The sequence below is a fragment of the Ursus maritimus genome, unplaced genomic scaffold (assembly GCF_017311325.1).
Source record: "Ursus maritimus isolate PB19 unplaced genomic scaffold, ASM1731132v1 scaffold_37, whole genome shotgun sequence".
Lineage (NCBI taxonomy): Eukaryota > Metazoa > Chordata > Mammalia > Carnivora > Ursidae > Ursus > Ursus maritimus.
In genome coordinates, this window is record NW_024426341.1 from 957943 (window position 1) to 973471 (window position 15529).

General features: G+C 40.1%; 1 protein-coding gene and 1 pseudogene across 1 annotated transcript; both read left to right on the plus strand.

Moving 5' to 3' along the window:
* The first annotated feature begins 435 nt into the window (after nt 1-435).
* LOC103656809 lies at nt 436-1405 on the plus strand (annotated as a pseudogene).
* An 11856-nt stretch (nt 1406-13261) lies between these two features.
* Nucleotides 13262-14947, plus strand: LOC103656810 (olfactory receptor 7A10). Its single transcript, XM_008684232.2, is given in 2 exon segments — nt 13262-14821; nt 14823-14947. Coding segments are annotated over 2 exon segments (828 nt in total). The 5' UTR covers nt 13262-14047; the 3' UTR covers nt 14877-14947.
* Nucleotides 14948-15529: the final 582 nt, after the last annotated feature.

The window sequence follows — 15529 nt, forward strand, 5'->3', positions numbered from 1 at the left end:
TAAAGAGTATTACGTTAAGTGAAATTGGTCATTCAGAAAAAGATTAATACCATATGATTTAACTCATATGTGGAATTTAAGAAACAAAAGAAACAAGCAAAGGGGGAAAAAAGAGAGCGAGCAAACAAAGAAACAGACTCTTAACTACAGAGAATAGACTGCTGGTTACCAGAGGAGAGATGGTGAGGGATGGGAAAATAGTTGATGGGAATTGAGGAGAGCACTTGTGCTGAGCACCAGGTGTCATATGGATGTTTTGAACACTATATTGCACACCTGACTGTAGTATTATACTTCATGTTAACTAACTGGAATTTAAATAGAAACATAAATAATGAAAAAAAAATAAAGGGTAATAAAAAAAACAAATCACATCAATTTGCTAAAAATTGTTCTGTTATTTTTTTTTTTCTTCCTTGATAGTAACATCCACCAGATGGAACCAGGTAATGATACACAAATTTCAGAGTTTGTTCTCCTAGGATTATCAGAGGAACCAGAACTGCAGCCCCTGATATTTGGGCTTTTCCTCTCCATGTACCTGATCACTGTGTTTGGAAACCTGCTTCTCATCCTGGCCGTCAGCTCTGACTCCCACCTCCACACCCCCATGTACTTCTTCCTGGCCAACCTGTCCTCTGTAGACATCTGTTTCACCTCCACCACCATCCCCAAGATGCTGTGGAATATCCAGCTTCAGGGCAAAACCATAACATATGCAGGCTGTATCAACCAGATTTTTTTTTTCAGTGTGTTTGGATTCCTGGAGAATTTACTCCTGATGGTGATGGCCTATGACCGCTTCGTGGCCATCTGTCACCCCCTGCACTACACAGTCATCATGAACCGCCGACTCTGTGGACTGCTGGTTCTGGTGTCCTGGATCATCAGTGTGCTGAATTCCTTGTTACAGAGCTTAATGCTGTCGTGGCTGTCCTTCTGCACAGGCATGGAAATCCCCCACTTTTTCTGTGAAATCAATCAGGTGGTCGGGCATGCGTGTTCTGACACCTTTCTTAATGACATGGTGATATATTTTGGAATTGTGGTGCTGGGTTGTCCTCCTGTGGCTGGGGTCCTTTACTCTTACTCTAAGATAGTTTCCTCCATATGCAGAATATCATCAGCTCAGGGAAAGTATAAAGCATTTTCCACCTGTGCATCTCACCTTTCAGTTGTCTCCTTATTTTAGTGCACAGTACTGGGAGTGTACCTTAGCTCTGCTGTTACCCAGAGCTCCCACGCAAGTGCAGTGGCCTCGGTGATGTACACGGTGGTCACCCCCATGCTGAACCCCTTCATCTACAGCCTGAGGAACAGAGACATAAAGAGGGCTCTGAAAAGAATCATTAGGGTTCCAATGATGTATGTGCCAATTGTCCTGAGGCTGAAGAAGTGCCCATGATTGCAGGGCTCACATCCTCAGAGTGAGGAACTGCCATTCTCCCATCAGGCTGTGGAAGTGGAATCTGCTTCTCCTACTTATTTCCTGGATATCCATTTGTTTGAATTCAATTTCTCCATACATTTAAGTAACTCACTTTAGTTAGCTTCTGCTATGTATGATATACAGACAGTTTCCCATTTATCTATTTTCATAAACTTCCAATATTTTCTCCAACTTTGGTCACAAATGGCTAGATATTTCTGTATCTTACATAGGGCAAGATGGATTTCTTAAAAATAATTTCATTTCAAATGACTTATACCATGCCAAGTAAATTTTCTCCAGATTTCACAAAAGAATAATCATGAATTATATTTTTCATGTGGAAGAAACTATACTTGGCCACTAAGCCCTTCACATAATGTATTTGAAGATGGAAATACAAAACCATAGTTTTACCTTGAGTCTGTCAACCTTTTTACGTATCTGCCCTCATTAGTCTTCCTGAGAATGTGGACTCTAACATTGTTCTGTTTACATCTCAGGCTCCTGACAGGGATGCTCAGGCTAGGAAAGCCCGGGCACCCCCTGCACCCCTGTGCTTGTGGACATTCCCACAGATGCTTCCCTGACCAGAGCCTCTGCTGTGGCTGCACCAGCCCTTGGGCTCGTACTGTGACTGCAAGACAGGTCTCAGCATCACCCATCAGAGACTCTAACAAAACCAGGTTTATTCTTCACAGGTCCTGGAGGGCACAGGCGATCCCAAAGACCATTCAGAGAGGTCTCAGAGGGGTGAGAGAGGCATTGAGAGGGAGAGAGAGTGGTGCGGAGGGATCTGTCTTTATTGGGGAACATGGCCAGGGTGGTTAAGGATTTGTTGGTTTCACATTTTGCAGGACAATTTTATATGAGTAGAATTTGGGTGCCGAAGAGGAAAGCAGAGCCATTCATATGTCCGTATGGAGGTGACCCAGGTCTTTCTGAAGAGGTACTTCATGGCTGGGGTAGTCTCAGGGCTTATCTGATAATAGCATCCCACACCTGACAATATGTCTATTCAACATGGTTGTCTATGAAATGGATGCCTCAGAAGTTCAAAGATTAAAGTCAGGCACCTACTCTATAAACATTCTCCTGTGTTTCCTGACTGGTCTGATTTTATCCTGTGATTCAGCTCAGTGTCCAGAAAGACTATGGTAGCCACCAAGAAACACTGATGAGCAAACATTTCTCTCCCAGTGGAGTCTACGGAAAGGCAAATTTCAATAAACAGATCGACCTGATATGTTCTAAGTGTCAGGATGACTATAAATACTATGAAGAAAAATTTCAAAACACTCATTTCGTTACTAAACAAAATATTCCTTTTTTTACTTTTTTCTTCTTTCACATCAAAGTTCATGCTTTGCATCTATTTATTGAAGCATGGAAGATTGGTGTCCACAACTGAGGGGGCTTCTTTATTTATTGAGTTGAAGGGTTGGTTAGTGTCTTGTATGTTTCATCACTGAATTATCTTCCTTTCCTACTTGAACACTGTCAATGTTACGGGCTAATATGACTCTATTGGTCTGCAAAATGTCTCCCTTTTCCTAAAATTTGTCACAAATGCTAAGGGATGGCAAACGAACAGTATCAGTATCATCCATTTTCTGCCTCCTTCCTGCTCAGAAATCTCTTCCAACTGCATGACCAGAAGACACTTCATGGGAGAGCTGATGCCCTGCTGGTCTTGTGATTCAGAATCACCAGTTCTTCTGCACAAGCATGCATGTCCTTCAAACTCTCCCAGTGACTCAGAAGGGAGCCCACTACAATCACTTGTTCATAACGTCAATGGAAAGAAACTTGAGTAACAGAACGATCACGACTGCTGTCCTCTTTTGTCAGATCATGTGCCACAAATAAAATGCAGCCCTTGTTTTAACTGCCTCAGATCTGTTCACTTGGATTACTGTGTCAGTCACCTATGGTGCATAACAAGCTGTCCTTGTCAAATGGGACACCCCTATCATGTGGGTGGCCAAGTGCGAAGGTCAAGAGAGAATTCTTGAGACATTTTACAGTGCAAAAAGGTGCTTTTACTTTAGCACAGGGACAGGACCCGTGGGTAGAGAGAGACACACAGGATTGTGAGCCGTGACTGATTCTGTACTTTGGAGTTTGTGGAAGGTGGAGCTGGAGATAATGTAAATTTCTAGGGAATTTCTGTACAGGAAGTTTACAGGACCTTGGAGGTCTGGCTATTGTCAAGATACCGCTGCTTTTAGTCTCTGATAAAACATCAACATCAAGGCAGCCATGAGCTCCTGGAGGAGTGTCACACTCTGCGTGTCTCAGGGATTCATCAAGCAAGGCCTGCAGGTTGTAAGGAGATTGCCTTCTAGCTACATTTCTCTTGCCTTTGTTCTCCTCATCAGTAATCCCTTTACAATCAATTAGCATTATATTCTGGGAGGCATTTCTGATCTCTGCAGGGCTCCTCATGGGTCTGGGGTCAGGAGTGAATCTCTACATGTGTTTCTAAGGCTCATTCACGGTGTTGTACCTGGCTGTAGTGCTTCTCTGTACCAGTCAACTTAGGGTCTTATTACTACATTTCTATATGTAAGTTATTCTTCTATTTGTGAATTAAATGAACTGATGTGAATTATTTGAATTTTATGTCACTGTTCCTATATCCATATAACACTTGCTTTCCTTCCCTGTTAGAAGAGCTCTCTCCCAAACCTTCAATGGAGAGTCAGCCACCTGTGCTCTAGATTCTTCCCTAACCATGCACCATAGATACTTGCCCATCTAATTAAATCATTGGCATGTAATTACACACAATAAACTGCAATTTTAATGGGTACAATTTGATGACTTATAGGAGCTACATGAAAATGAAGAGCACATGGTGTAAGTTTCTATTTGTCTCTAATTTAGGGCTGTTTGTAAGCTTTATCTGATTTATTAGGTAATTGTTAAAAAATTCAGATCTCTGGGTCTCTTTCCTTATTTCTGAAGGCAGTGTGAAATACTAAAAGTAACTTCATTTGAATGTTGTAAGAAAATAATGAAATGCATGGAAATTAATTTTTACTCCAAAGAAAACATTCCAGTTCAGTGGTTGTGAAATGAATGAACAGTTGAATCAACATGAAATAAAACGATACAGAAATATAGACATAAAATTGTAAATTACAATGGGTAACCCTAATTTTGATCATAAGCTCCTTTCCCATGTCACTGCTTCAAAGTCCTCAGTGTCAGACCACACATGCCATGAGGAATTCACTGTGCCAGCTGATGGGGCAGAATATTGCCAAATTGATTCAATTCTCTTTTTCTATTTATTTGGGTTCCTTAAATACAAACTGCCCTTTCCCAAGGGAAGTTGATGAGTGAATTGAGAGGCTTAAAGTCAGTTTTCTAAAATAATTTTATTGACTGTCAGTATGAGAATCCTCCGGCTGCTGTAAAATATCCCCAGACTATTTGCTTAAAACAAACACATATGTGCTCTTACAGTTCTGGAGTCAGAAACTTGGAAGGAGTCTTATTGGACTAATAGCAAGATGTCCACATGGCTGAGTTCCTTCTAGAGGCTTAAGAGAGAATCTGTTTTCTTTCCAATTCCAGTCTCTCTTGCTGGGCATCTGCATTCCTGGGCTCCTGGCTCTTCCTCCACCTTCAGAGACAGCAGGGCAGCATTTTCAATGTCTCTCGGACACCAACTCTTCTGTCTCCCTTGTCAACATTTGGAGGACAATTGTGATTACCTTCGTCCCACCTGTACAATCATATCTAATCTTTTTATCTTAATGGCAGCTGATTAGCAACCCTGTACAATCTTCTACCTTAACCCTTCTTTGCTATAACAAATAACACATTAAAGGCCCTGGGGATTAGGACATGGACATATTTGGGAGGGCCATCTTGTGCCTACTACAAAGTCTTTATCATAAGTGAATTATTCTGTTCAGTTATGAAAGCAATAAACACGGATTTTACACAGCCTCGAGAATGAGTGAATATACCATTTCTTCGAAATTTCTTGCAATGACAATATTTGGTGACAAATACCTAAAACTCCCCATAGTTACCTCTAATGCAGGATCACAGCTTTGTTAATCAAAGAGTGATCCACACACCAGTGTTACAGGATCTCTATTCCCTTAGTTCTCTGCAGTTCCTATCACACCACTTTGAAGAATGAAAAGGTAGGCCAGACAAAGAGTGGTAGACAGCAAAGCAAAGTTTATTGAGCATAAACTCAATATAAAGTATAAAGCTCCCAGAGAGTGAGGGAGCACAAGAGGCTGGGACCCAGAGTTTCTATGTTAAGGGGTTTTTATGAGCTCTTTTGCAGAACTATCTTAAGTAATCAGGGTGTGGTGAGTCATGCCAATCAGGCCTTGGTCATGCATCTGTTTACTTATTAGGTTATTGGCTCTATGATGATGGTCCTTTCTTTTTTTTAACTATTTATTTATTTAAATATTTATTTATTCATTCATTCATTCATTCATTCATTCATGAGATAGAGCGGGTCCACGTGTACAAGCAGGGTGGGAAAGGACAGAGGGAGAGGGAGGATCTTATGAAAGTTCCACTCTCAACACAGGACTCAGTCTCAGGACCCTGAGATCATGACTTAAGCCAGAATCAAGAGTCAGATGCTTAAATGACTGAGCTACCTAGGGACCACCAAAAGTCTGTATTTTAATTCATGGTCATTTGTTTCTTCTCACTCTGCTCACAATAAGCCTACATCATTGATGGAATGAGATAAAATGCAGGCAATATTTATCAAGAACTTACAGTGTTCCAGGTCCTTGTATCTCCTCTCCCTCTCCCTACACCTGACAGAGGGAGACAATCTTTTCCTAATTTTGCAGTTATAAAAGTACATTCAGGAATTTTAACTAAGCTACCCAATACCACACAATTAATAAGTAGTCAAAACAGGATTTGAACCTAGGTCACTCTGAATCAGAAATCATATTTGTTGAAAATTTCCCTTAGTTGGAAAGGAAAATGTCAATCGCTCCCTCTCAATCTCTCTGTCTTTCTCTCTCCAACTCATTTCCTTTTCTGAAGTACTATCTTAATATCACCAGAATGCGTATAGCATATACTAGAATTTGGAGATTTTATTTTTTAAAATTTAATTTTATTTAAATTCAATTAATTAACATAAAATGTATTATTAGTTTCAGAGGTAGAGTTCAGTGATTCATCAGTCTTCTATAAAACCCAGTGCTCATTACATCACCAGCCCTTCTTAATGTCCGTCAACCACTTACCCCAACACCCAACCACCTCCCCTCCAGCAACCCTTGGTTTGTTTCCTATACTTAAGAGTCTCTTATGGTTTGTCTCCCTCTCTGATTTCATCTTGTTTTATTTTTCCCTCCTTTCCTCTATGCTCTTGTTCTGTTTTTTAAATTCACATGAGTGAGGTCATATGATAACTGTCTTTCTCTGATTGAGATATTTGGCTTAGAATAATACCCTCTAGTTCCATCCACGTCATTGCAAATGGCAAGAATTTATTTTTTGATGGCTGAGGAGTATTCCATTCTATGTATGTACCACATCTTCCTTATCCATGCATCTGTCAATGGACATCTGGGCTCTTTCCATAGTTTGGCTATTGTGGACATTGCTGCTATAAACATTGGGGTGCAGGTGCCCCTTAGGATCACTACATTTGTATCTTTGGCGTAAATACCTAGTAGTACATTTGTTGGATCATAGGGTAGCTCTATTTTCAACTTTTTGAGGAACCTCCATACTGTCTTCCAGAGTGGCTGCACCAGTTTGCATTCACAAAAACAGTATAAGAGGGTTCCCATTTCTCTGCATCCTTAAAAAAATAAAGATCTGAGGTTTCCTAATTTATTAATTTTAGCAATTGTGACCAGTGTAGGGAGTTATCTCATTGTGGTTTTGATTTGTATTTCACTGATGACAAGAGATGTGGAACATTTTTTCATGTGTCTGTTGGCCATTTGCAGGTCTTCTTTGGAGAAGTGTCTGTTCATGTCTTCTGCCCATTTCTTGACTAGATTATATGTTTTTTGGATGTTGAGTATAATAAGTTCTTTATAGAACTTGGATACCAGCCCTTTTTCTGTAGTGTCATTTGCAAATATCTTCTCCCATTCTGTAGGTTGCCTTTTAATTTTGTTGACTGTTTCCTTTGCTGTGCAGAAGCTTTTTATCTTGATGAAGTCCCAAAAGTTCATTTTCGCTTTTGTTTCCCTTGCCTTTGGAGACATGTCTTGAAAGAAGTTACTGTGGCCAATGTGAAAGTGTTTACTGCCTATACTCTCCTCTAGGATTTTGATGGATTCCTGTCTCACATTAAGGTCTTTCATCCATTTTTTAAATAATAATTTTTATTATGTTATGTTAGTCACCATACAGTATATCCTTAGTTTTTGATGTAATGTTCCATGATTCAGTATTTGCATATAACACCCAGTGCACCATGCAATAGGTGCCTTCCTTAATACCCATCACCGGCCTATCCCAGTCCCCCATCCCCTCCCCTCTGAAGCCCTCAGTTTGTTTTTCAGAGTCCATAGTCTCTCATGGTTCATTCCCCAATCTGTTTACCCCCCTTCATTCTTCCCTTCCTTCTCCTACAGATCTTCCTGCTATTTCTTATGTTTCATAAATGTGTGAAGCCATATGATAATTGTCTTTCTCTGCTTGATTTATTTCACTTAGCATAATCTCCTCCAGTCCCATCCATGTTGCTGCAAATGTTGGGTAATCATTCTTTCTGATGGTGAATGGTGTAAGGGAATGGTCCAGTTTCATTCTTTTGCATACAGCTGTCCAATTTTCCCAGCAGTACTTATTGAAGAGACTGTCTTTTTTCCATTGGATATTTTTCCTGATTTGTCAAAGATTAGTTGACCATAGAGTTGAGGGTCCATTTCTGGGTTCTCTGTTCTGTTCGATTCATCTATGTGTCTGTTTTTGTGCCAGTACCATGCTGTCTTGGTGATCACAGCTTTGTAATATAGCTTGAAGTCAGGCATTGTGATGCCTCCAGCTTTGGTTTTCTTTTTCAACATTCCTCTGGCTACTCAGGATCTTTTCTGCTTCCATACAAATTTGAGGATTATTTGTTCCAGCTCTGTAAAAAAAAAAAAAAAGTTGATGGTATTTTGATAGGTATTGCATTGAATGTATAAATTACTCTAGGTAGCATAGACACTTTAATAATATTTATTCTTCCAATCCATGAGCATGTAATGTTTATCCATTTCTTTGTGTCTTCCTCAATTTCTTTCATGAGTGTTCTACAGTTTTTTGATACAGATTCTTTACTTTGTTAGTTAGGTTTATTCCTAGGTATATTATGGTTTTTGGTGCAACTCCAAATGGGATCAACTCCTTAATGTCTCTATCTTCTTTCTCATTGTTAGTGCATAGAAATGCTACTGATTTCTGTGCATTAATTTTATATCCTGCCACTTTGCTGAATTCCTGCATGAGTTTTAGGAATTTGGGGGTGGATGCATCCTTAGATACATATAAACTATCAAAACTGAAACAGGAAGAAATAGAAAACATGAACAGAACCATAGCAGCAAGAACATTGAAGCAATAATCAATCTCCCAGGAAATGGGAGTCCAGAGCTGGATGGCTTCCTAGGGGAATTCTCCCAAACATTTACAAGAACTATTACCTATTCTTCTGAAGCTGTTTCAAAAAATAGAAATGGAAGGAAAACTTCCAAACTCTTTCCCTTGAGCCCAGCATTACCTTGATACCAAAGCCTGCACAAAGAACCCACCAAAGAGGAGAATTACAGACAAAGATCCCTGATGAACATGGATGCAAAAATTCTCACCAAGATACTAGCCAATAGGTTCCAACATATATTAAAAGGATTTTCCACCCCAACCAAGTGGGATTTATTCCTGGGTGGCAAGGGTGGTTGAACATCTGCAAATCAATGTGATCACTGTATTAATAAATGAAAGGAAAATAACCATATGATCCTCTCAATAGATGCAGAAAAAGCCTTTGACAAAATATAGCATTCTTTTTTATTTTTTTTCAGATGAAAATATTCTTTATATCTTGAGAGACAAAACCCCTCCCAGGCTCTGATAATACTTTTTCACATTCTGGAACAATTCATTTGTATGCATTTTTTAATTACAGGTATTCACTTTATGTGTGTGCTTTACCATCTGTTTTGTTTTGTTTTGTTTTGTTTTTGGTCTTTCTCTGCTTGACTTATTTCACTCAGCATAATCCCCTCCAGTTCCATCCATGCTGATGCAAATGGGTATTTTAGCAACTAATGAATCATTGAACACTACACCAAAAACTAATGATGTACTATACAGTGGATAACTGAACATAATAAAAAATATAGCATTCTTTCTTGATTAAAACTCTTCACAGTGTAAGGATAGAGGGAACATACCTCAATATCATAAAAGCCATATACAAAAAGCCCACGGTTAATATTATGCACAATGGGGAAAAACTGAGAGGTTTTCCCCAAAGGTCAGGAACACATCAGAGATGTCCACTATCACTGCTGTTGTTCAACACAGCACTAGAAGTACTGGCCTCAGCAATAAGACAACAAAAAGAAATGAAAGACATCAGAATCTGCAAAGAAGGAATCAAATTCTCACTCTTTGCAGATGACATGATACTCTATGTTGAAAACCCAAAAGATGGGTCTTTTTTTTTCCTGTCCTCTGGGGGCATATGGCCTAATTTCCCCTTACCCTTATGATATTGACAAATGCTTTGTGGTTAATTGTCTTATTTAGGACATTTTGAAGAAGTCGTTTCTTCAAGGGCTATGAAGAAGAATGTCAGTGAGGTTCTGTCTAAGCTGGAGAACAGGATCTCAGTGCTATTTTATTTTAGCTATCCTGACTCCATTTTTTATTGTTGGAGACCCTGGCCCAGACTACCTAACTGTCCAACTAACTCCTAACACCAAGATAGCAACATCACCTGGGAGCTTGTTAGAAATGCAGAATCTCTGGGCCACCCAGGGACCTGTGATCAGATTCTACACTTGCTGTGGGATCCGTGTGCATTCACAGGCACACCGAAGTTGGAGAGATGCTGGTCTGGATGGATTTCTCAGTGTTCATGGTTGACATTTGTGGCAGGATAATAAAATTGCGTATTTTAGGTGGATTATAGGTGTTTAGCAACACCCCTTCAGACATTGCCTGATTTCCCCAGAAGCAAGCTCATTTCCGGTTGAGAACCAATTCCCCAGAGCTTGAGAAGTGGAAGCATCCTGACAGAATGAACTCAAGGCCACCACATACTTGGATATTAAATATGGACAGGTCACTAGACAGCACCAAGCATGGAGTTCATAAATGTACTTCCTCAGGGATAAGATGTTTATTAAAATTAAATGAAACAATCCATATGAGATGTGAAGGTCATGTTGTAATACATGAGAAGACGTAAACACACCTGTTATAATAAACAATGATTTTATGACAGAGGACTATGTGGCAGCTCTTAACTTGTATAAAGTAAGAAATTCCTAATTGTAACAGCAAACATCTCCTGAAACCAAGTGCGTTGTGGCCAAGGTTTGTTATCAGAAGAACCCACTTCTCTGCCTTCTTGAGAAGAAGAACAGACCATGTGTGGAGGTAGCAGGGCTGGGTCCCCACCAGAAGTCAATGCCTTGAAGATAAAGAAACCTAATCCAGGATGGTTACTGGGTTTTATTTTTTTAAGATTTTTAAAATTATTTATTTATTTGACAGAGAGAGAGACAGAAAGAGAGAGAGCATGCACAAGCAGGCCGAGTGGCAGGCAGAGGTAATGGGAGAAACAGGCTCCCCGCAGAGCAGGGGTTGCCCAATGTGGGACTCGATCCCAGGACCCCGGGATCATGACCTGAGCTGAAGGCAGTTCCTTAACCAACTGAGCCACCCAGGTGCCCCAGGTGGGTTACAGGGTTTTAGACTTGGAGAAAATTATAGCTTTGAGCTGAGGTAAGTAAGATGCTAGGAGATTCACAGAGCAAGAAGAGAACAAGGAAAAGGGATCAAGGAAAAAGGGGTAAAAAAAAAAAAGCTGGATTCACATGATGTCTAATCTAGTCTTTTGAGAACCAAGATTCATTAAGAAAGCATCCTTTCTGTCCAGAGAACTTTTCCACTTGGGAATCATGTGCATAGAAGCTGGAGTAACAAGAGGGAAATGTGCCTAATGAGCAGATACAGGGAGCTAAAAATACCTCTTCATCTCCAGTCCGTCAGCCTGTGCAACCTTGGACGGGAAGGACCATGCTTCTCCTCTGTTTGTTCCAAGTCCTAATTCTGACTGGGGGCCTATGTTTCACTCCTTCCTGCTGTCTTGGCTGAGGACAGAGCTTTAGGCCATATCATCTGCTGTCCACGGAGGAATTCAGACTTCCACAGGACACCTTCCTGTCAGACACCCCAGCCAGGTGAGTCCAACACCCCAGTGGACCATGGATGACAGGGTCAGAAAGAATGGAATCCAAGAACATTGACCCGTCATCACCTGAGAGCCAATTCAACTTAGCTCAGAGTGAGGGATCCCTATGTTTTTTGGTTTCCCTGATTAAGTTATTAAATTTTTTGGTAAGATCTGATGGATTTCATATTCTTCCAGATAGATGTCCCTTATGCCATTATTTATTTAATAATTCAACCTTTTCCAGTGAAATTGGATTACAACCTTGCCATGTCGTAAATGTCCTTATACATTGAGACCTAATTTCCAACTCATTTAACAAGTAAAAACTGAGAATTCTAGGAACATTATATGTTACATTCTTTTGTGCTTATGACTTTAGCAATTTAATTATTAATTCATGTTGATATCATTAATGATTGCAATTTTATATCCTATTTCAGTCCATTTTGGTTTTTCATACAAATTCACCTAGGACAGGTGTTTTAAAACTACTCATTTTACATTTTAACCAGGTTTTGTGATCCCTTCATACTTTTCATTCTATAACTTTTGATATTGTAGGTCTTTTTAAATTAAACACATATATCCACATAACTTAGTGAAAAAAACCAAGTGAACAAAGAAGACAAATTCCCTGCACTTTTGAATCATGAATCGTGAGGACAGAGCGCAATGAAATAAATGTGTGTATGATATGTTGTCCACAGACAGAATGATATGAAGCAAATTATTGAGAACAAAAAGATAGAATTGTCATGGTGTGGGCAGGATTTATAGACCAATGTCTGGGAATGCCTTTGCACATTGGATGAAATCCAGAATGAGGGTTAGAGTGTGCCCGTTGGGTCTGTCAAAGGAGAGCAATACCCAAAGCCCAAGAATGTCAATAAGAGATGTCACATAAGAAAAGGGAAAAGGGGCTAACCTCATCTCCTATCAGACCCCATAGAAATGAATCAGCCAAATAATGATGCAGGAGATACAGGAAAAATAAGTCTTCTATGTTGGATATAAAAATGCCCAACATTTGTTGTATTGTGTATACTTCCTTTTGTGAAGTGTTGCTTAATCTGTTTTCTCATTTTGGGGGGTGTACACTATTAATATATATTTCTTAACATATATATATAATTTATCCATGGGAGGCTTAAGAATCAGCATTTCTGCACTTCACAGGGGAAAGATTGGTGATCTGGCTGCTTGGATTAGATCCATTCCTGGTATAATCAAGATGGCGGGGGCTGAGAAAGACAGGGAATAGCAACAAAGGGGGCCATGGTGTCCTGTGCGTGTGTGACTTTAGAGTGTGAGCAGTCCCCACAACAGGATGCCAGGACTCATAAATCCCAAGGTGACACAACACAGTGGCCAGAACTCAATCAAGAGAGGCCACTAAGAAGGGGATCTTCTTCAATTCATGGGATGCCTTTGCAATATGATGAATGCAGTGGGACAGGCAGTGTGGACAGGAAAGTCCCTGTGCCTTGAAGATTCAGAGGTAGCAGAGAGGCCACTTCCCTCCTCAGCAAGTCTGAAAGCTTCTCTCCTCAGTGTCCCTCTCCTGTTCATTTCCCTTGCAGTATGGACTTTTCTTCTTTGACTTGAAAATTGGAAACAAGTGCCTTCCTTGGGGCCTTTGCACTGGCCATTCCCTCTGCTGGGAACACACTTCCCATAATCCTTGATCTGCCACCATCTCTTACTTGAGGTCTGTGTTCCAATGTCACCTTGTTTGCAGAATTGGCCTCCATGCGCATGAAAATAACATGCCCCATTCACTCTCTGCTTTATCCCTCTTTTCCTTTTCTTCATATTACCACCTGCCACCATCAGAAATGTAATTAATTTTCTTATTTGTTAATTTATTCTTTCTCCATCATTGCGTGATAGGGACTTCTTTTTTTCTAGAACCCTATACTCCTTGCCTATAGAATGCCTAAAACATTGCCAACACTCAATTTATATTTCTGAAATTGGGGATAATTTTTTAATTAAAACTGTGGAATACATGGCCTTTTGGGGAACAAAGGGATTGGAATACAAGAGATTCATTGAAGGGGACCATATCCATGCACAACATATTGAAATGAATTTCTAGACTACAAAATATAAAGAGTAACATTTGGAATCTATGACTAATAAATGGTTGTGTAAGAATTAGTCATGCCGTTTGCTTCTTTCCTTCAAGTCACCTCCATCACATGGGACCAGGCAATAATACACAAATTTCAGATTTTCTTCTTCTTGGCTTATCAGAGGAACCAGAACTGCAGACCCTCCTATTTGGGCTTTTCCTCTCCATGTACCTGATCACTGTGTTTGGAAATCTGCTCATCATCCTGGCCGCCAGCTCAGACTCTCACCTCCACACTCCCATGTACTTCTTCTTGGCCAACCTGTCCATTGTAGAAATCTGTTTCACCTCCACCACCATCCCCAAGATGCTGGTGAATATACAGAAAAAGAGCAAAGTTATAAACTATACAGGCTGCATCACACAGATTTATTTCCTTATAGTCTTTGGTGTCTTAGACTTCTTTATGCTGAGCGTGATGGCCTATGACCGGTTTGTGGCCATCTGTCACCCCCTGCACTACACGGTCATCATGAACCCCCGGCTCTGTGGACTGCTGGTTCTGTTGTCCTGGATCATGTGTATCCTGAATTCCTTGTTACAAAGTTTAATGATGTTGCGGTTGTCCTTCTGTACACACTTCCAAATCCCCCACTTTTTTTGTGAACTCAATCAGATGATCCAACTTGCCTGTTCTGACACCTTTCTTAATAACGTGGTGATGTATTTTGCAGCTGTCCTGCTGGGTGGTGGGCCTTTTGCTGGGATCCTTTATTCTTATTCTAAGATTGTTTCCACCATACTTGGAATATCATCAGCCCTGGGCAAGTATAAAGCATTTTCCACCTGTGCATCTCACCTCTCAGTTGTCTCCTTATTTTATTGCACAGTCCTGGGAGTGTACCTTAGCTCTGCTGTTCCCCAGAGCTCCCACGCAAGTGCAGTGGCCTCGGTGATGTACACAGTGGTCACACCCATGCTGAACCCCTTCATCTATAGCCTGAGGAACAAAGACATGAAAAGGGCTCTGAAAGCAGTCTTTGTGAAAGCATACTTCATGACCAATTGTCAAAGGACTGAACATTTGCCTACAATTGCCTAATCTCAGTTTCCTGAACAATTTTTTTTGTATAAATGTTTGCATTCATTTCCTACTACTATGTAAAAGGATTATGTTAGTGTTTTAATACACATTTATGTTCTTAGCATTCAGGGGATCAGAAGCCTGAAATGGCTCTCATTGGGCTAAAAACATTTGCATTTGCAAGACTTGGTTCATTCTGGAGGCTACCAGGAAGAATCTACTTTACCATTACAAGATCATATTATAGTGCAAAAAAAATCTAAAAATATTTCTTACAGTTAACAAATGCTTCACAACAAGGGACTAAATGACAGCTGTTAATTTACAAGCATGAAATTCCTAATTGTTTGGCAAATGAGTCCTACAGCTGAGGTGTGTAGTGGTTCAAGGTTCATATCAAATAAACAGTTCTTCTCATTGTTGGAAAGGAAAACAGCAATTTTCTTTAGGTGGTAGGGCAGTATCTGCACCACAAGTCAACACTTTGGAGATCTGAGGGATCTAATCCAGACAGATTGCTCAGTC